The sequence below is a fragment of the Myzus persicae genome, unplaced genomic scaffold (assembly GCF_001856785.1).
Source record: "Myzus persicae strain clone G006 unplaced genomic scaffold, MPER_G0061.0, whole genome shotgun sequence".
NCBI lineage: Eukaryota > Metazoa > Arthropoda > Insecta > Hemiptera > Aphididae > Myzus > Myzus persicae.
The window spans coordinates 1,323-24,420 of record NW_019100475.1 but is presented as its reverse complement, the minus strand read 5'-3'; the positions used below and the strand labels follow the sequence as shown (position 1 = coordinate 24,420).

Below are 23,098 nucleotides of genomic sequence, written 5' to 3'. Positions count from 1 at the left end.
CACCAGTTAAACTATGTAAGTGCTTTATTACCATCATTGGATCTTATGAATTTGGGAGCATCGAGATCTTCTGCTGACTTCAGTGTACCTCATGATCCAAGAGTAAAGAGTAAATCTTTATTAAGCACTGAAAACAATGTTAGTACATTTAATACACTTCCATCATTAATATTAAATGGGCAAAATACTATTCAAACTTCTTTTGCTCCAAATACAAGCAGTTCGTATCCCAAATCATTGGAGACTAAAGCACAAAATGATGATGGTCAATTTAGAAATTCTGACATAATGCATGGTAAGATGTCCCGTACCAAGCCCCTAATAAAATATCACGATCCAATGCTTCACGAAATTCACATTAATGATGCATTCAGGAGAGATTCAAGGACTTTGGAAAGTGTAAAAACAACTCCGTATCTTAACCATAAAAAATATAGGAAAGCGAAATACAGACAACAAAATAAAGGTTTTGCAATAAATAAAAACCAAATAAACCAAGACCAAGATAAATATCATAGCTTAGTCAGTAAGAAAATGGAAAAAAATAACATCATTGGTTGTCCTTATAATAGTTTTGGACCTGTAAATGAAACAGCTACTATTAAATTTAACAAGATTCCTAAACTCAAAACATTTGAGGATAACATAAATAGCACAGCTGTCTTAAAAACTGATGAAAAATCCTTCAAATTTCCTCCAGAAATTAATCTTGAAACTATTGTTAATATTCCAAATAAAGTAATTAAGGATCAACGTTCTTCTAAGTCTGAACAAAATAGCGTTTTAATAGACTATATATATCAAAATAAGTCGAAGAAACAAAAGAAGTGTTCCAAGGAAAAAGAATTTGAAAAAATTATAAAAGATGCCGATTGTTCAAATAATGATATATGGGTTCCAAGTAGAAGAACAAGAAGTTCTGTGAAGCAAAAGGAAATCTTAGAAAATGTTAATGTAAACAACTCAAAACCAAAATTTGAGATAGATATTATAACAAAAAATGATAAAAAAATTGAATATAGTGAATGTATTAAGAACTATGACTGTGTATCAATTCCCGTCGCGGAAGATGTTTGTGGACGGAATGAAATCAGACATAATATTATATCATCTCCATCAAAAGAACAATCAGGAGTTGTAAATCCTACAATAGCCAGATGTATAAGCCAACAAAAAAATATGGTTTCTACTAATGAAATTAATTTTACAGCCGATGATCATCGTAAAGTTGTTAACAAATACTGGCTTGACTTATTGAAAAATCAAAAATGTAAGGATGCCATTAATATATTTCAAGATAAAGATAAAATAAAAAAACAAAAGGAAAAGCAGAAACGGAAAAAAACAAAGAAAAAAGTTAGTGCAGAATCTTCAAAGAATTCTAACGAAGAAAGAAAAAATAAATTTTTAAATTGCATTTCAGATGATAATAATTTTAATCAAGCAGAAAACAGAGTAGAAATTAAAAAGAAAAAAAGCCATTTAAATAAATTAAATAAAGGAAGTACTAGTTTTGGAAACATTTATGGCCATTTATCAACTGGTCAACATAAATTAAAATCTAATGAAAGCTATGGTAATTTTGAAATTCTTAAGGATAGATGCATATTTGAGAAAAAACAATTAAAAATTGTTATTGCTAAACTTGATGGAAATATTGAGGGAAGTGAAAACTGTAATGCAGATACTTCAACTAATAATAATATCCAAACCAATAACAAACCATTAAATATTAAAAGAGCTCAAGAAATAAAATATAAGAAACCGTTTGTAGGTCCGTTGAGTGTTAAATTAGCGAGACAAAAAATGGAAATGGAACTCAGTGATTCAAAATATGAACGAGACATTAAAAATCAACTTAAATTTGAAACTAGAAAAGTTAGAAAGAAATCAAAAGCGGTTAATAGATTGGATAAAAAAGAAAAGTTGAATTCTGAAACTTATATTGTCAACAAGCCAAAATTAAGAAAGGCTAGACGATCAGAATTAGATAAACATCGTGCTAATATAACTGGAACTTTTCATTGTGAACCGGTATTAAATGCTTCAACTAAACGACTACGTAGAACCGATAAAAAAATTGACTATGTAAAAACAAATACTTCAACTAATAATTATAGCCAAACCAATAATGAACCATTAAATGTTCAAATACCTCAAGAAATAAAATATAAGAAACCGTTTGTAGGTCCGTTGAGTGTTAAATTAGCAAGACAAAAAATGGAAATGGAACTTAGTGATTCTCAATATAAACGAGACATAAAAAACCAACTTGACATTGAAACTAGAAAAGTTAGAAAGAAATCAAAATCTGTTGATAGATTTGATAAAAAAGAAGAGTTGATTTCTGAAACTTCTACTAGTTTAATGATAGAACAACCAATTGTTTTAATACGTCCTTTTGAAAATAACAAGTTACTAGATAAAATAACAGACTCCAATAAACCATTTAAGCAGAATTCTAAGACATCAACTTATATTGTTAACAAACCAAAATTAAGGAAAACTAAATCAGAATTAGATAAACTTTGTGCTAATATAACTGGAATGTTTTATTATGAAAATATAATAAATGCTCCAACTAAACGACAATGCAGAACCAATAAAAAAATTGACAATGTAAAAACAAAAGAAGTTTCATTAAAGGAAAAGGTAACTTCAAATATTGAAGTATCGGGTTTGAATGAAGATAAAAGCAAGTTTATCTTTAAGGTAGGAAAACCAAAAAACATAAAAAAGAAAGTTCAAAAATCAACAATTGTATTAAATAAAAAGAAACAATTTGTTAAAAAGTCTGTGGCAAACCAAACTAATAATTTTGGTGGTAAACCAGTCATTCAACAGTGTCAAGTTATTTATGAAAGTAAAGACAATGATGATCACAACCAACAGATAAGTGTAACCGATCTAAATGCACAAGCAAATGATCAAAAACAACCAGATTCTCTTTTTTCTATCGAAAACAAATGCTACGAACAAACTATTGACGAAATTGAACAGAATTCAATTATTGATGAGAGTACGCCAGAATCATCAATAATTCATGTGAATCTTCCAGTATCAGTTAACGACAAAATTCTGCCAGAGCTAAATATGCTTCAATTTTTACCAGAACAAGCTAACCAATGTAAGTATAAATTCAAGAACTATTAGTATTTATTAAAGTTTGATATTTTTATTATAGCTCCTACAAAAGAAACAAGAATTAGCACAGAACAGCCTGAGATTCAATATTCTGAATACACGTTCAAAGAAAAATCAAAAACATTTGTCTTGGCTGGTTTAAGTTGTGAATTGATAAATTCAATGTTATTGTTTAAATGTTCAGTATCCAGTTGCCTGGAAAAATTTTCAACGTCTGTTTTGATTGATTTTTCTAAACATATAATTACAAATCATCAATTTGTAATATGGGATGGAAATTGTGAAGCATGTCATCACAAATCCTCGATAATATCTGACCAATACTATGTAAAAGACGCGTTAGAACATTTAATTTCTCATCATTTAGTTCTAAAGAATACCGAACAACATCCCAATGCTAAAGGTAAATCTTAATTGTGTTATTGATGTTTTTAAAGTTATATAATCTAATTAAATTACATTTTTTAGCAAATCTTGAAGGATTATCTTCTTTTTGTCAAGACTCAGTATCCGGTGATAAATTATCTGTTCGTAAGTTAACATTTTTTTATTCTTTATAGATGTGGTTTTTAATGATTTCAGAGTCACACAACACATAATTGTTACAATTTTTGCAGATTAGTGTATCACTCAAAAAAAAAATTATGATTGTATAGTACTAGTGTTCAGATGGTGAAACTAAAAATTTATCTTTTTTATAAACATTTTTATTTTTTCAGTCACTGATTTCAAAACACTTTCCCTGAGTTCAGTATCCCTAGTTCATGGAACATTCTATTTAACATGAAATTTAAATTAGAAGATATTTGCAACATTAGACCGCATATTTAATAGAACAAATATTTTTTTTGATATATTGTGTCATTTGAAGTTTTGAACTGGTGTCATTAGGTCATTTATGAAACTATAATAATTAGACACGATAAAATTTTTTAAAAGAACAGAAAAGTTAATCTGATGTACAGTAGGTGTTCAAATCGTATGAACTTCTAACTCAAAATAATTTTCTAATTTTTTTGGTTTTGAAAAGATATTTGAAATTCTTACTTTTGAGGTTTGTAAAAAAATATTATGGTTTTATGCTCAACTCTTTTTTTTGTTTACACTTATAATAACTTATGTCTATAAATAACTCTAAAGGATTCAAAATATTTTTGAAATTTTATGGTATATACAAATTTGAACAAAAAAATTCAGTGATACTTGCATGTATCTATATTCATTTTTTTTGAATTAATCAAAAATCAAAATTGAATTTTTCGAAAAGTGGATTTGAGCTAAAATCTTCCGTTTCTCTTATTATGTTTTTTTTTGTTTTACACTTTTACAACTGATTGAGAATCTCATCTCAAATGGCAAAAAAAAAATTAAGCAAATGAAGAAAAATAGGAACGTTTAACCCAAATTTATTTTGTTCTTCGGTGTTACTCAAAAATAAATAACTATATACATTTGAAATGTCCACGAAATGTTAATACTAGCATTTTCTACACATAATATAATTTTCTTTCTAATATATTACTTTTTAGAGCTATTTATATGCATAAGAAATTTTTATTAGTTTTTGATTTCTAGACATATGTTTAAAACACTTTATGTTAATGTTGTGTCCGTCTCTTAGATCCTAGTACACAGTTACGACTGTTGGTTTGAAAGTATTTATTTATTATTTGTTGCTACTGCATATAAAATGTTTATGAAATGATAATTGTTTGTTTTGTATTTGAATACATTTAGAAACCAGGAATTCAGCACGCTTGCAGAGTGAGCTTTCCTAACTTATTATTTCATTATTGTCAATAAAAATTTGTTCACTCTTCCAAAAAACTTAAAATCATAGTACAGGGTTTCTCATAAGTTGTTATCAGTAAAATTTTTACAAATGTTTACAAAATACCTCAAAATCACATACATTCGATAATTATTTGGAGTTAGAAATTCATAAAAAAATTCTCTTTTTACCTAAGATTTGAAAAATGTATACAAGATTCCCTATAACAAAAACAATTTTTTTTTAAAGTTTACTGGAAATAGGAAAGTCAATTAATTATACTATGATGTATGAGCAGTTAAAGTTCAAATTTGTTTGCATTGGATATTAATTTTATTAAACTATCAATTTCCTTATTTTTTGTAATTAAGAAATATTATTATTATATAATATGCTGACAGACTGTTTTAGCTCAGATAATTTATAATATGTTAAATCACCTTAATTATATTTTTAATATAAAAATAGTTAAATGAACAACATTGTTCCTAAAAATAAAAATAAATCAATCAATGATAAAGTTAAAAAAATTATTCAGTAATCAGCTAAAAATAGTTTATATTAACAATATATTAAGAAATTAGAAAAATATTCACCTATGACAAAAATATTTAATAATGATGATGATTAATAGTTTGAAAGACTTAAGGTATAAAGCTTTAGCTTATAGATAAAGAATAACAAAGTCAGAAAGATTAGTGAACAAAAATACTATTTAGTTGATTAACAAATATAGTATGGTAAAATTGCAATTATTTTAAAACTTGTTTTAGCTCAGAATCGTTTTTTGTGTTCAATGATTTTATATCATTGAATTCATATTTAATACCACCCATTACCAGTGACCCACTTATAAGTTATAACATACTGTACAACAGAGTAACATAAACTTACCATCTTTTTAAAGTAAATATCATTATACCCATTTGCCAATAGGTACTCACACTTTAAAAATTGATATAGACAGGTACATAGATTTTTTTTTATTATTATATTAATAATTAGCGTGCATTTTTTTCCAAAACAGAAATATATTTTGTAACATTATTTGAAAAAATATATTTTATTTAAAGGTGATTTCTTAATAAATATATACCATACATGAATCTATGTTTTGATTTTTATACAGATAAGCCTAGGAGTTCAAGTATTAGCGATATTTGCGATATCTCTGTTAGTAAATCACTAAGCGATGATACAAATTCCATTATCAAAAACGGTAATAAAAAGAAACAATTTGTTAAAAAGTCTATGGCAAACAAAACTAATAATTTTGATTGTAAACCAGTCATTCAACAGTGTCAAGTTATTTATGAAAGTAAAGACAATGATGATCACAACCAACAGATAAGTGTAACCGATCTAAATGCACAAGCAAATGATCAAAAACAACCAGATTCTCTTTTTTCTATCGAAAACAAATGCTACGAACAAACTATTGACGAAATTGAACAGAATTCAATTATTGATGAGAGTACGCCAGAATCATCAATAATTCATGTGAATCTTCCAGTATCAGTTAACGACAAAATTCTGCCAGAGCTAAATATGCTTCAATTTTTACCAGAACAAGCTAACCAATGTAAGTATAAATTCAAGAACTATTAGTATTTATTAAAGTTTGATATTTTTATTATAGCTCCTACAAAAGAAACAAGAATTAGCACAGAACAGCCTGAGATTCAATATTCTGAATACACGTTCAAAGAAAAATCAAAAACATTTGTCTTGGCTGGTTTAAGTTGTGAATTGATAAATTCAATGTTATTGTTTAAATGTTCAGTATCCAGTTGCCTGGAAAAATTTTCAACGTCTGTTTTGATTGATTTTTCTAAACATATAATTACAAATCATCAATTTGTAATATGGGATGGAAATTGTGAAGCATGTCATCACAAATCCTCGATAATATCTGACCAATACTATGTAAAAGACGCGTTAGAACATTTAATTTCTCATCATTTAGTTCTAAAGAATACCGAACAACATCCCAATGCTAAAGGTACATCTTAATTGTGTTATTGATATTTTTAAAGTTACATAATCTAATTAAATTACATTTTTTAGCAAATCTTGAAGGATTATCTTCTTTTTGTCAAGCTTCAGTATCCGGTGATAAATTATCTGTTCGTAAGTTAACATTTTTTTATTCTTTATAGATGTGGTTTTTAATGATTTCAGAGTCACACAACACATAATTGTTACAATTTTTGCAGATTAGTGTATCACTCAAAAAAAAAATTATGATTGTATAGTACTAGTGTTCAGATGATGAAACTAAAAATTCATCTTTTTTATAAACATTTTTATTTTTTCACTCACCGATTTCAAAACACTTTCTCTAAGTTCAGTATCCCTAGTTCATGGAACTTTCATATTCTGATCAACACTAGTTAAGAACCACTGATGTATAAAAATATTATTACTGTGTGATTATGAATTTAAATTTAAATTAGAAGATGTTTGCAATGTTAGACAATGTATTTAATAAAACAAATACTTTTTCTGAATTTGTGTCATTTGTCACAATGTCAAAATTATTATTATTATTGATCTCTATACATTTAAGAAGATCTATATTGTTGTAGATTTATACTCCTTTGAAAAACACCACAAATATAGTATGGTAAAATTGCAACTCTTTTAAAACTTGTCTTAGCTCAGAATCGTTTTTCGTGTTTAATGATTTTATATCATCAAATTCAAATTTAATACCGTCCATTACCAGTGACCCACTTATAACCTACTTTACAGCAGAGTGACATAAACTTACCGGCCTTATAAAAGTAAACATCAAGATACCCATTGGCCAATAGGTACTCACACTTTAAAAATTGATATATAATATCTTATCATAATATATTTAATTAAAGGTGATTTCTAAATAAATATTCACTATACATGAATCTATGTTTTGATTTTTATACAGATAAGCAAAGGAGTTCAAGTATTAGCAATATTTGCGATATGTCTGTTAGTATATCACTAGGCGATGATACAAATTCCATTAACAAAAACGGTAATAAATAGTTATGTATATTGTATTATTTATTTATCGAAACATTTTATAGGTACTAGATAAAAACTACATAGGATTTGAAATTAATTTAGTATGAGTCTTTGTAGCTTTAAAATGTTTTGATGTTTGTTTTCCGAATTCTTAATTTTGGAAATAAACCATGATTAAAAATCTTAAAAATGTATTTAATATGGATTAGGTTTTTAAATTCTGGGGAACTAGAAAGTTTTGAATTTTGGACATACTTAATTCAACATAATTATAAACCATACTCGGCGGACAACTTTTGCTCATTGGTGTGAGTTATCACAATACGGTACAAAAAAGTATTGCCTGACTGTCACCCAACAAAAATTAGTTGCTGCTAAGTAATAAGTATACTTCTGAACTTAAATAGAGCAAAATATAGCAAATATCATGAAGAGAGCCAGAGTTGGTGCGTTTTTTAAATTGTACAAATATATGTCTAACGGAAAAAACTGTTAAGGCCTGTAAAATAGTCGAATTTTGTTTAATTTTTTTTTATTTAAAAGAAGAAAACAAAGCCCAATTTTCGAAATTATAACTAGAAGTTAAAATATGCAATTGAATAATGCACAATATAATTTATTTTTCAAGCATATTTCTAGCATTATTTAAAGTAAAATGAAAATTTTGGTTTTGATCCAACCTGAAAAAGTTCTCTCCTTTTAAATAAAAAATAATTAACAAAATCCGACAACTCCACGGGTCATAACACTTTTTCCTGTGAAGTCATTTTCATTGATATAATACACCTATGAACCCCCCCCCCCTCCTAAATTGTAAATCAGACAGTTGGTTAGGGGAAAAGTATTGTGATTAAGTTAGTAACTAAAATATAAAATATAATGTTCAAATTGTATACGTTTGTAGAAATTTGGAAAAACTAGCACAACACCCTTAGGCTGATAAAGCTTTACATTATTTTGAGGTTCTTAGGATTAGGGTAAAAGAATACTGCATTAACTCTTTTAATCAAATTTATATAAATAAAAAATACATTTCAGCCCATAATTATCTCTCCTTATCTAGAAAATCCTTCAGAATTTGAGCATTTATAAATTTAAATTTTATAATAATACAATATATCAATATATGTATGACAAAAAATTGATATTTTAATTATCTATGTTATTTAGTGTACCTATTTGAATGATACACTAAATAAAATGTCCGATTTATGCTAATGATTATATTCGTTTCTGTGACTTAAATATAATTATAATATAAATATAATTTATTTTCTCCAATACACTTCATAGAAAGCATGTACAAAAACTCTGAACAATTTAGCCAAAATGTATTGCTGAATAGTCAATGTCAAACGTCAGGTGTATTTCAGCTACAAATAATAATTGCATGTTGTTGTTAGTCATTTAAAACTAAAAATCTTACTTAAAAAAAATCATATTTATTACTATTAATATTAATTATTTGTTTATAATCACCTGTAGGGCTCAAGAACAGTATATGTAAATTTACATTAATATAACTTAAGTATACAAAAAAAGGCATTAATAGAGCATAACATTATTATATAATTTCAATAATATATATTAAATATTTGTAAATATCATAAATAAAACAAATCAACATTTTTTAAAGTTCATCACATCCTCTGGCAGTAACATCCAAAGAATTATTGTAACCTTAAGAGCCAAGAGGTATGATGAAATGGAATTGAAAATGTGGGACAGTATCGCTAATTATGTTAGGGAAATTAACATTTTAGAAATGTAATGAATTCGGACATGATATATTGCCTTCTATTCATTTTATCTTATTAGGCTTACCCTTATAAGTACATGGAATACTACTTTTTAGAATTCCTATAAACAGACAGGAATAGTAAGTTAAGTAGATGTTTTATACTAGTTATTAATTTCTCATACAATTCTAGGCTATAATAAATTCTTGATTCAAGAAAACAATAGTCTTAAAGTAAAATTAATAATTAATTTGATTGTTTTATTTTATTTTTATGTATTAATATAGTGAATCTAAACATAAATCATGGTTCTAATGACAAAAAGTTGACATTATCGAGTTTACAGATTTCTGATGTTAAGAGTTTAAAAAAGGTACAACATTTTTTTATTAAAATAAGAAGTACATAATTTTGACCTAATATTTATTTTTCTCATTGTGTTTAGAGAAAAGTGAACACATCTAAAATAAACTCAAATGCATCTCATAACGAAGATCTTAATATGTGGATGAAATCAAAAACGATTAGTGAAGTTGTTGTTTCAAATTCCGAAACATTTCTTGAAGAAGGTCAACAAATTGTTAATAATGGTGTACCCATAGATGATACAATTTTTCTAATAGATACAGCATATACAAAAAATTACTTTAGAAAATTAAGAGATTTTCCAATGTCTGTGATGAAAACACAATTAGCTTTTAATAAAATGTCTGTTCTACCGAGACTAATGGGTCTTTTTAAATGTATGGAAAGGTATTGCACAAAAATTTTTTGCTCCAAAAAATTATTTAAATTACACATGGCAATACATTTTTCAAATGCAGAAAAAAAAAAAAGTACAAAGTTTTATTTTAATCTTTTTTCATACAAAATAATATGGTTTCTTATTAATTTTTGCGTGTTGTAGACCAAATTTACAATGTTCAACAGTTTAAAATGTGTGCCTATTGCTTTAAAACGTTTGATGATGAAGAATCTTTGGCTGACCACATTGCTGAAAAATACTCTTTTTGTGAATATTTTTGCCCTTATTGTTTTTATCGTGCTTATACTGCCTCCCATGTTTTTGTTCACCAAGTAATATTATTTTGGTCTTTAATTTTAATATTATAATTCCTATGTATAAAAATATTTGTTTACTTTCAGTCTGTAGTTCATACCAACATATCCAAACCTTGTATAATACAACTTCAAAATGATGATGCTGCTTTCGAATATCCAAGAGAACAGTTATTGGTAGTAGACTTCAAGGAGTTTGTACTGCCATACAAATGTAACATTGGTAAGTTTTTCTTCTATTTTCAATCTTTTGTTTGTTATAGATAAAGTTTGAATATTCAATATAGTCAGTGGTCTATTTAGAAATATAGCTCCCCGGGTACTCAATGAAGCAATTTCCTTTTTCCGGAATAATTATAAAGTACTAGTGCTAAAGTTTCTCCCAAAATACCATAAAGAATCTCACAAGAATTTGTCAAAACAATTCTTTTCATACATTTTTTTATAAAACTTAAACCCCTCTAAAGAAAAATATCCTAATATTGTGGCTCAGCATTTTATAAGATACATTGGATATAATGGTTATATTTTAGCATACCTGAATACTAATTAAAAATAGCATATATAAAAAAAAATTTTATTTATTGGAATGAGGGTTGCAGCTACAGTCCCAAGTACAAGGTATCCTGCACTGTCAGTGCTCATCCCTATCAACTGCATTCACATCGGGTCAACAAAAGCTCGACTCGTACGATTTTTCCGCATTACCCGATTATCTATGGCTATACGCTTACATATGGACCATGGACGTATATAGACGACTTTTAACTTACACTAAATGTTTCTTTTATACATTTACGAGCTTTAAAATATTTGCATATTACATTAACTCATGTATAGCACATGAAGCACCTGATGAATAATATAATGAAAACCAATTAAGGGGTGAGCAATATTGTTTGAAAATAGCTTGACAAAACCACGATCTTTACCATTCTTATTCAAAGCACCATCTGTACCAATTTTAGATAAATCTAAACCAATATTTTCAAGCAAATTTATAGCTACTTCACATATATTTTCCCTAGTAGTTTTAGCTGGTATAGATACTAATTTTTTAAGTTCTTCGAACTTTGTCGTTATTACAGAATCTATAAATTATTGAAAGGAGCTTGGATGATGTTATATCTGTACTTTCATCAATGCTAATGGAATAAAATGTACTTTTATTTAGAATTTAGATCATTTATTAACTGGTTTTCAATATTAGAATTCATGGTTAGAATTTTTTCTTTAATAGTATTCTTGCTGATTGATAAGTTTTTAATATGATACATAATTTTATCTTTGCATCAAAATCGTTAAAATCCTTTTTTAGTCTTTGTTGTGTACTGTTTCCTCCTCATAGAAATATAATAAAATATTAAGAAATTCGTCATAGAATCTTTTGATGGGAAGTACAAAGAACTCGTGTGATGCTATTGTTCAAAATGTCTGTTAAAATTTGTTTTTAGTAATCTAGATAGGTACTGTTCATTCTTCACATAATATTTTTCAATATTTAATTTATAATGTAGGTTGATAACCTGATTATTACATATGTATTATTATGTACAAACTTTATTTTGTATTGATATCTTTAACAGCTATTATATGTATAAAACCTCAGGGTATGAAATGTTTTTCATATATTATGCAGTGATTAATTTTAAAGTGATAAGTTGGAGTAGAAATTTTTAGAACAATTTTCCATTTTGGGAGATAATAGGATCTTTAGGAAATGTGAACTTAATTATACAATACATATTAAAATGTAATATGTAACTATTAATCAAGGATTTTAGTGTTAGAAAATAATGTATTCAAAATACATTTTGAGACTTTCTACTGCTAATTAAAATTAATAAATAACAATCGCCAATAAGGGTAAATATATAAACCTATTTTGTAATTACAATGATATTTGTTCACCATGACAAGTGACAACTTCTTTTTAGTGTACATTAATATTTATTTTATATGTCGATAACAATAAAAATAGTAACAGTTCATTCTTAGTTTTTAACATCATCATGATCAAACTTTATTTTAACTTTGATTTGTTTAGGTTGCTGTGGTTTTTCTTGTTATCTGCATCATGAATTTTTAGAGCATTTGAATCAAAAGCATAAAAAATGTGATAAATTCTGTTGTTACATTTGTGCCAATAAAGATAACGGTGGTGGATATTTTGCACTCTGTCCAAGTTTATTGATTACAGTAAGTATTATGTGTAAAATTTAACAAATAAGGAAATATTCAATCTTTTAAGTATTATTATGTACATGGTCTATTTTAATTTAATTTAAATTTATTTTTTAAAAATTTTTTATCAATTTAAGAGGATGTCTCATCAAAATATGTATGTGAAACATGTCTTTTAAAAACATGTTTGCGTTTTCAAAGAATGGGTTACTGAGTGGTTTTATTTTCATAATACCCGTGAACAAAACTGTAGAGGAAATAAAAATTAGGTTCCTTAAGCATCTAGATTTTTGATTTTTGAAGTTTTAAAGTCTAAAAATAACTATCAAATAAAAGTTTAAAAAACGTTCATTATTAGACATGAAATATTTTACCAAGTTCTAATATTATCAAAATTCAGGGTTCTTTGGTAACCAGGTTTGAATTTCCTCTATAATTTTGTGTACAGGTGTTTTTACAAAATAAAACATTACAAAATAGTAACCGATGTTTTTCGAATCCCCAAAGTATATTTTATAAGAAAATTATGGCCGACTGGTGCTGTAACATATGGCTAACACCCCTATGTCTTGAGCATTGTATATCGACACGTTTCAGTGTGACCTATTCTTAATTGTGTATGTACAGGCATATCACATAAGTATTAAGTTATGAGATCAAAGTAATTTGTAAATCATGTAATTATACGATAATAAAAGTTTTATTTCACAATTAAAATTAAATGTTTGATACTTAATCCTTTTTTTTTTACAGCATTTTAAGCTTCATAACTTAAATAAATATCAATGTATTTTCTGCTTATTTGGTAGTGAAATAATTGATGTAATGATAAAGCATTTAGCATTTGAACATTTTGAATATGACCTTTTATGCTTGGAGCGTTCTACGGTATCTGATGATTGTGTACGAGTATTTAATCAAAATAATTAATAAATAATTACATTAATGAAATATTTGTAATCAATTAAATGTTTACTATTACAGGAATCGAAAAACATTAAAAATCTAAAAATATTACGATTGAAAAAAGTTATTGATGATGGGGTAGTAGAGATGGTCAATTATTTATCTGCAAAACCATTTTCTGAACCTGAAGCTGTGTCACAGCAATCTAAAAAAAGATTGATTGAGTGTCCTGATGATATCCTATCAATTGCTATGAAATCTGCTCGCTTTGATGAAGGATCTCAACCACCAGATGCAATTGTTAGTACAGTTCCCGATAGTGTAGAAATTGCTGATATCAGTACATCAGCAGAGTTGACAGTACATAATAATGAATTTATTATAATTGATGATGATGAGAACCAAAATGATACGCATGTACCACTGAAAATAACTCGCGTTTGGTCTGAATTTTTGAACAAGGAAAAAAATTCTGAAGAGTCATCAGATGATGATATTATTGTTATCAATGATGAAGATGATGTTGATTTGTCAGAGAAAGAAAATCTTAATGATTGTCTTAAAAAACAAAAAGAATCAACCAATGAATCAAATGAGGGCAAAAGATTGGTATTTCCAATTGAATTGGATAAATTGTTTGTTTGTAAAAAATGTGGTAAGTATTCAGGCAAATTATTTTTTATTGTTATTAAATAAAAATTTTGTTACTTAATTAAAATGTTTGTCTTGTAGAAATAGTTTTTTCAAATGGAGCAATGTATTGTGCCCACCTTAAGTCTCGGTGTCCTTTTTGGGACAAAGTGGCTGGACAGAAATGTATGTATTGTGATAAAGTATATAAAATGGCTAAAAGCTTAATTGAACATATCAAACTTCATGGACCTGATCGTTTCAATTGTTCTTTATGCAATTTAAAAGTACCAACTCAGCGAGCTATCACACGTCATATGAAAAAGCATAATATTATAAATATAAATTTTGTACCTGATTGTTCTAATTTAACCGATTTCGATAAAGATTACTTTACTGTATTTGAAAATAAGACAGTTAACACCGAGAAGGAGGAAGAGTTACCTTGTAATCAGTGTCCATTTAAGGGCAGCGTTCTTGAGATTATGTCTCATATGATAATTTATCATACTGCTGAGCAAAATATGGATGATGGTGAACAACAACCAAATGATTCAAATAACTCCACCAATTCTTTAATACGTCAACAAGTTGAACAACAAAATACAAGGTTGAAAATAAAACGTTTTACTGTGAGTTATCCTTTTATTTTATCATACTACTTAAATCCCTAGTTTCTAAAATTAATTAACTACCACACAGGGCCATTTAGTATTTTGTCTGTATGCTTTTTTTGTTTCTTATAAATTAGAATGTTGGCAATCAGGAAGGATCACTAAAAGCAAAAAACTTGTTTTTTTCTCTTGATATTGACAGTATTCCAAAATCTCAATATTTTATAACTCAGGATATTCATTCAAGGGATACCCAGATTTAACTTATAATTTATATTAACGTATACTATTGAGTTTGGTTTCTAAAGCTATGGGTTTTATTTAGCTTACTGATAAGGAAGAGTTGCAAAGTGATCTTTAGGAGAATATTGGTTCATATTAACATACTTTTACGCATTATATACAAAATAAAGTATTTATTAGAGATGAGCAATGATCAATTTTCAGATTTAGAAATAATATAAATAATATACCTACCTAAATGGTCAATCACCAGACATTTAATACTTAAAAATTTATCTCACTTGTTGTAAAAGCTTGGTAACCCCTGCATTAGAGTATTATTAAAAGTTTTAAATTGTTATTTATTTGTTTAGGTTGATCAAGTGGTTGGACATCAACATAATAATATGTTATCGACTGAATTGAATAAAAACAGTAAAACTATATTAGTTAATAATAAAAGGAAGTCTTATTCTCCAACTAGAGTATGTATAAATAATATTTAATATTTAATCAATATTAATAATGTAATAAATACATTTTATTTTTAGAAAAATAATATTGCGCACAAGAAAAAAGTATTAGTCTCTCAATTTATCCCTGATCCTGTATCAAATGATGATATCATTGATCTGGTAGATGACTCTGATACAAATAATTAGGTACATCTTACAATGTTAAGAATTTTTTTGTCGAATGCTAATTTTTATGTAACAAACTGTATAATCTTAAAATATCTTTTAAAATACTACAATTTTAGCTAAATAATATGATTTTGAATTGGTTTTCTTTACAGACAATAAATAATATTAGGTATCTAAGACTGACATATTGGATGTTTATTATTTAAATAAAAACATTAACCTCATTCCAATATGGTAAGAGATTATGATAGAAATTATCATTTTAATATTGATGTTATATGTTTATATTTTAAGTGTGTTAATATCTCAAAAATATAATAATTTAATAATAAGTTATAAGTATAATTATAAAAGACTGTTAAATTTATTATTTTTGATTACTACGCCCATGTATTTTTTGTATAAAAGGGTTTATTCATTTATTTTGGGTATTTTACAATTAGGTAAAAATAATTATTATTATTAGTAACTTATTTTATATTTCATTATGTTTTCATTACATTTTGTATATACTCTTAGACTCTGTGAATGTAGAGTATTGAATAAATGAAAATAACTTGTAATTTTTTAATTTGATTACAGTACCTACACCATTAAGTTATAACTCGAAAGTTAGGTTTACTACTATTTTAATATTTTTTTGTGTATAATAAAAAATAGGTATTTTCTATTATTTTTATAATTTGTTTTTTTTTCTTTAGCCAGACGCGTCATATTTTTGGGAAAGGGTGCTACTAGGGAAGGCATTAGCCCAACCTTAGATTTCAAAGTAGCGATTACGGGCAGTAATACAAAATATTAATTATTGTGAATCAAAAAGTATTTATCACTTTATCAGTAATCTACAATAAGACAAGTACAAATGTACAAAGTTCGTCAATGTAAAGAATATTATACTGTTTTTTATTACTTTGTACCATGATTAGAATGGGGCTTCAGCCCCCCCTACCAAATCTCATACGCTTTTTTCGCCTATGTACAAGGGCTATATAATGTACTTAATATAATAATACATACATAATATTATACTCATAAGTTCACTTAATCACGTGAAATCGATTATTTGTCGTTATACAATTGCTGTTTGTACCTACTACCATCATTGTGTAGAAATTAAAAGTTATTTGTTTATACAAAAGATAAAATATGTCATCCAAGCATTTGCATTACTATAGTAGTCAACAGGTAAGTTTTTGACACCTTTTAAACATCTTGGTTGCTTACTTTTACCGATAAATAATGGCTTCTTTTTTACAGTACCTACCGGTCATGTTGCATGTTCAGCCCAAAGTAATCCTCGCTTTATTCTTTTTCCCTGCAGAGGCCAGTGCTTTTTTTAAAACCATGCAATAGTCAGGTGTTGCTCTATACTGTTTTATTATTTATTGATGTAGAGGATGGAAGTGGATAAACATTATTATAATACGTATGTTTTTGTTCTGTTATACATTTATTAGACAAAAGCATCAGTTTATTAAATACGATTAAAGAACATCTTAGATACTGTGTCTGAAAGAGCGAGTGACAATACCACACGCACACCTCAGTCATAACCTTAAAGTTAGTATGATAATAAACATAATAATAATAATAATAATGATACGAATATCAGTTTATTACATCTGAGATGTTATATCTCCTTTCTTTGGGACTAATAATTAATAACAATTTTGAATTTAGAAATACATAATGCTTATAAATTATAATTTACAAATATAATTAATAGTGACTCTTTGGCAAACAAAATAATAATTATAATAATAATAATAATACATTTAGTCAATTATTCAGTATAACTGTATAAGTTTCAATTAGTTGAGATATTTTTTTGGTTTTTTAATCAACCGACCATACCTAGTTTTCCTATTATCCTCCTTCACTAAACCTTTTACAACACTCTCTTTTTGTTTACTTGTATCACTTGTCACATTAGTTTTGTTCATTTTTAAATGTACTGATGTTCTTCTAAATATTTTTCCTTTCACATCCTGTAATATACATGACCTAGGAATTTCTGCTTTCCCAATGATTACACCAACTTCTCAAACATTATTTTTAAGCCATAAAACAGAATCTCCTTTTTTAAATACTTTTTCTTTCCCTTGTGTTCCTTTATTATAATAATCTTGTTGTTTACGTTGGTTTACTTTCATTTGACTACACAAGTATTTAGGAATTTTTGGGAATAATGTTTTTTCATTTACTGGTAGTTTAGTTTTAATTTTTCTATTTTGTAATATTTCAGCAGGTGAATATATTAATCCAGCAACTGGTGATGACCTATAGTTCAATAAGTACAATTAAAGATCTTGACCAGTCTCTAAGCATTTTCGCATCATACCTGTGGCTATGCCAACATCTTTTTCTACTAAACCATTGCTTTGCGGATAATTGGGACTTGTAGAAATGCTTTTAAAATTCCAATCAATAGAAAATTGTTTAAAAGGGTAGCTATTAAATGGAATATTGTCCGAAACACAATAATTAGGAATACCAAATCTACTGAATATGGGTTTTAGTACAGAAACAATTGTATTTGCAGACTTAGCTTGAATTTTTAAGATTTCCAACCACTTTGAATAATAGTCACAAATTATTAGATAATAATTACCTCCAAAATCTGCTATGTCAATACCTATTTACTCAAATGAGCTTTTTGGTAGGTGATGATTTAACAAAACTTCTTTGGTATTTTTCCTTTGATATTTGGCACATAAATTACAATTGCTAATATAGTTTTCAATGTATTTAGACATATAAGGCCAATGATAAAAGTTTTTTGCTAGTTTTATTCTCTTTGTAATACCCAAGTGAGTTTCATGCAAAATCTTTAATAATATTTTTCTTAGATTAACTGGAACGTCTGGAACTATTAATTTATCATTTAGGTATACTAATCCATTATTTACTGTTATTTCATTCCTTTTATTCCAGAGATAAAGTTTGGGAGTTTAGTTTTATAAACTGGTCAATTATACATATAATAATCCATAACTTTACCTAGTACTGGGTCAGACTTTGTTTCATTTATAAATTCTACTAGTTTGTCATTACTAAATTTTATATTTTTTGTATTTATCATATGTACATAATCATTAATAGATTCATCATCTTTTATACCACCATCAATGTAGTCTCTAGATAAGTAATCTGCAATAAACATTTTTTTGCCTGGTAAATGTTCAAGATTTTCAAGAAGAAAAATTCGATACGTATCGATTCGTACCACCTCATATCGAAGTCCGAGTCCGATACGGATCGGTACGTATCGCTTGTATACTGCACGTGTAACTTCTTGAACGCTCAAAATTGCCTCGATACGTATCGATACACTCCAAATTCTTGCTTGAAAATCTTGTACTGTAATATTATATACAGCTAATTTAGTTTTTATTTTTCTTAGACGATTATTTTTAATTTTATCAAAGTCTTTTACTATGATAGACACCAATGGCTTATGATCGCTGTATATTAAAACATGTCTACCATAAATATACTCATGCAATTTAATATATGCGAAAAGTATTGCTGCCATTTCTTTCTCTATTTGTGCCCACTGTGTTTCATTACATGTTAAACTACGAGACGCATATGCTACTGGCTGTTTATTTTGTAATAAACAACATCCTAATCCGGATTGAGAGCTATCGGTCTGAATAGTAATACTTTTATTCGGATCAAAAGACGATAGTACTGTTGAATTCATTAATTTTTCTTTAATGCGTTCTAAAGCTAACATTTGATTACTTGTCCACTGCCACTCAGTATTTTTTTTTAGTAAGTTCCTTAATGGGGCAGTTAGCTCTGAAAAATTTGGGATGAAGCTTCTTACATAATTGATAAATCCTAACAATCTTTGAAGTTCTTTTTTATTATTCTTCTTCTTCTTCAGTTATTGTAGGCCATTAAGGCCCATCACTGCTCCACTCAGCCTCCTCCATTCTTCTCTCTCATTCGCTAATTCTTCCGGGTTATCTACCCCAAGTATCCTAAAAAACTGGTTTGGTTCGTCTATCCACCTTTTCTTCGGTCTGCCCAGTGGTCTCTTGCCTTCCGGTTTCCACTTAAGTGCGTCCTTCATTATGCCATTCGATCTCCATACATGTCCAAGCCAGCTCATTTTTCTGCCTTTAAGTGTTTGTATTATGTCCTCTTCTCCTAACAGGTTTTTAATTTCTTTATTGGATCTTATTTCATATTCACCTGTTTGATCATTTTTTTGGGACCGAATATGCGTCGTAGGAATTTCCTTTCTAGAACTGCCAGTTTTCTTTCGTCCTCTTTTGATGTTGGCCATGTTTCACATGCGTATAAAATTACTGGTCTTACTAAAACTTTGTATAATCTCATTTTTGATTTTTTTGATAATAGCTTGGACCCGAAGGTTTTCTGTAACGCGAAATAACATCTGTTTCCAGCGTTTACTCTTAGGTTTATTTCCTCATGGTAATTATTGTGACTATTTATATTCACTCCCAGGTATTTAAAACTTTCTACTTTTTCGAAACAATAGTTTTCAATGTTCAAACTTCTATTTTGGTGTAGCTGATTACATCTTTTTACTATCATATATTTAGTTTTTCCTTCATTTATCATTAGTCCCATATTCATCGCACTGGTTATCAACTCCTCCGTGGTGGTTTTTATGTCCTCTTCATTTGATCCAAGTATCACTACATCATCAGCGTATGCTAGTAATGCATGCATTTGACCATTGAAACTGACACCTTTTGCTGTTTCTTGAACTTTCCTGACAACCTCCTCTAACGCAACGTTAAACAATATTGGTGACAAGGCATCCCCTTGTTTTAAACCTACTGTTGTCTCGAATTCTTCTGAGTAATTGTTTCCTACTTTAATTTTACATCTTGATTCTTCAATGCATGTTCTCACCATTCTGACTAATTTTGATGGTATACCGAACTTTTCCATGCTTTTCCATAGTGGTTTTCTTTTGATAGAATCGTATGCCTGTTTAAAATCTATGAACAGTAGGTGTAATGGCTTATTGTACTCGTAATGTTTTTCTATTAACTGTCTTAGTGTAAACACGTGGTCAATTGTGGATTTTCCTGGTTTAAAGCCGCATTGGTATTCACCTACTATTTCTTTCGTATATGGTTTGAGTCTATTTAAGATAAAATTTGATAATATTTTATAAGCTGCATTGAGTAATGATATGCCTCTGTAATTGTGGCAGTCTTCTGGGTCCCCTTTTTTATATATAGGGCATATTACTGCTACCTTCCATTCTTCTGGTATCTGCTCTTGTTGCCATATTTTCTTTATTAGTTCCCATATATCATTAACAATTAGTTCTCCTCCCTTTTTTATGAGTTCGGCTGCTATCATGTCCTCACCCGGGGCTTTGTTATTCTTTAGTAATTCTATTGCTTCTTTAATTTCGTCTTTCCCCGGCATGCATTGATACTGTTCTACCGTTGTGAATACATCGTTATCCTGTCCTTGGTCTTCTATTTCAGGTTGGTTCAGCATTTCTTGGAAAAATATTTTGAACTCTTCAGCAATGGCTTGTTCGTCTGTTATCAGTTCATTATACTCATTCTTTATTATTGAAGATTTTGGTTTATATGGTTTTCTTATTTCGTTAGCTTTTCTAAAAAACATTTTAGAATCTTTGTAAGATTCTTCCATCAATTCGATCCGTTGTTTTTCCCACTCTCTTTTTTCTCTTCTTATTACTTTTTTCATTTCTCTTTGTTTCTGGGCTAGTCTTCTTTTGTTTTCTATACTACTTTCCATAATCACCAACGATTTTGCATTATCTCTTTCTTTTATTGCTTTTTCACAGTTTTCATTGAACCATTGTTTGTTATTTTTGTTGTTCACTGTACCAATTTTTTCTTCTGTTACCCCTTTTATCGTTTTACTTAATTGTGTCCAATGTTCTTGATAGTTTAGGTTTAAGTTGTTGACCCTTTTTTCTTTTAGTCCTTTTCTGTATTCATTAGCTATCTGTTCCTCTTTTAATTTGTCTAAATCGAACTTTCGGGAAGTTTTTCTTTTTTGATTCCATTTGATTGGTAGTTTTATATGTAGTTTTACCTTGACTAGGAAATGGTCTGAGTGGCCACTCACCCCCCTGTAGCTTCTTACATCTTGTATGCTATGTTTGAGTTCTTCATCAACCACGACATGGTCTATCTGGTTTTTTGTATGCCCATCAGGTGATATCCATGTTTGTTTATGTATTTCTTTGTGGGGGAAATGCGAGCTACTGATAGTCATATTTTTTGACATCGCAAATGAGATAAGTTTGTTTCCATTGTCGTTGGATATTTCATGTAAGCTGTGATTCCCAATTGTAGGTTTGAAAATTTGTTCTTTACCGATTTTTGCGTTCAGGTCTCCTATTATAATCTTTCTGGTCCTATGAGGAATACTATCATAAACTCTTTCTAGTTGGTTGTAGAACACTTCCTTAGATTGGTCCTCTTTATTCTCGGTTGGGGCATGACAGTTTATTACTGCGATGTCTCCCCATTTACATTCCAACTGTATTGTACAAATTCTTTCGCTATGTGGTATGAAGTTTTTAACGAATGGTAATATACTGTTGTTTACTATAAACCCAACACCATATTCATGGCTGCGTATTTTGCAAATGTGGGTACACTCAGAACCGGGTTGCTCTGATTGGCCCATTTGAATTCCCGCTTTTTTCTTATCACTTTATTTCAAATATCACTTTATAACTATCAAATATCAAATCGTGATAATATATAATGTGTTCTAATATATAATTTAAATATAATTTAAATATAAATCTAAATATAATTTTTTTATATTTTTTTATAATTTTTTTTATTAAAAAATATAGTAAATATCAAAATATCAAATATCAATAACACTCTTATCACTTTATATCAAATATCAAATCGTGATTATTACGTTATTATTTTTATACAGATAAATATACTTTAAGTGACTATAGTAATTTTGTATGTCAGCTAGTAAATTATAATACAATAAAATCGAAACTTTATAATAATCCACCTTAATTTAATTATATTATATTCTAAATCTGAACAAAGTTAGATAACGTTGTAAATATTAAATACTATTAATAAATATTAAAGAGAGCAAATATTGTAAATAGCAGGAATTCTTAAAATATATACCTGCAGAACAGTAGTATACTAGAAAAAAAAAATA

At 27.8% G+C, this 23,098-nt stretch overlaps 1 protein-coding gene across 1 annotated transcript; it reads left to right on the top strand.

Moving 5' to 3' along the window:
* The first annotated feature begins 45 nt into the window (after positions 1 to 45).
* Positions 46 to 15,985, top strand: LOC111026733. The gene is made up of 18 exons (XM_022304867.1): positions 46 to 3,127; positions 3,185 to 3,547; positions 3,613 to 3,675; positions 6,045 to 6,134; positions 6,204 to 6,497; positions 6,555 to 6,917; positions 6,983 to 7,045; positions 7,845 to 7,934; positions 9,951 to 10,036; positions 10,109 to 10,499; positions 10,571 to 10,740; positions 10,810 to 10,945; positions 12,770 to 12,921; positions 13,660 to 13,809; positions 13,891 to 14,467; positions 14,545 to 15,074; positions 15,653 to 15,763; positions 15,830 to 15,985. The coding sequence occupies exons 1-18, from the start codon at positions 46 to 48 to the stop codon at positions 15,938 to 15,940; spliced, it is 6,822 nt and encodes a 2,273-aa protein (XP_022160559.1). The 3' UTR covers positions 15,941 to 15,985.
* The last annotated feature ends 7,113 nt before the right edge of the window (positions 15,986 to 23,098 follow it).

What these genes read in the sequence shown, in the direction of transcription:
- LOC111026733 (XM_022304867.1), top strand. Translation starts at nt 46, where the DNA reads ATGAATTTGGGAGCATCGAGATCTTCTGCTGACTTCAGTGTACCTCAT. An exon ending in AAATTCCATTATCAAAAACG is followed by an intron (nt 6,135 to 6,203) that starts GTAATAAAAAGA and finishes ATTGTAAACCAG; the next exon opens with TCATTCAACAGTGTCAAGTT. An exon ending in AAATTCCATTAACAAAAACG is followed by an intron (nt 7,935 to 9,950) that starts GTAATAAATAGT and finishes GTATTAATATAG; the next exon opens with TGAATCTAAACATAAATCAT.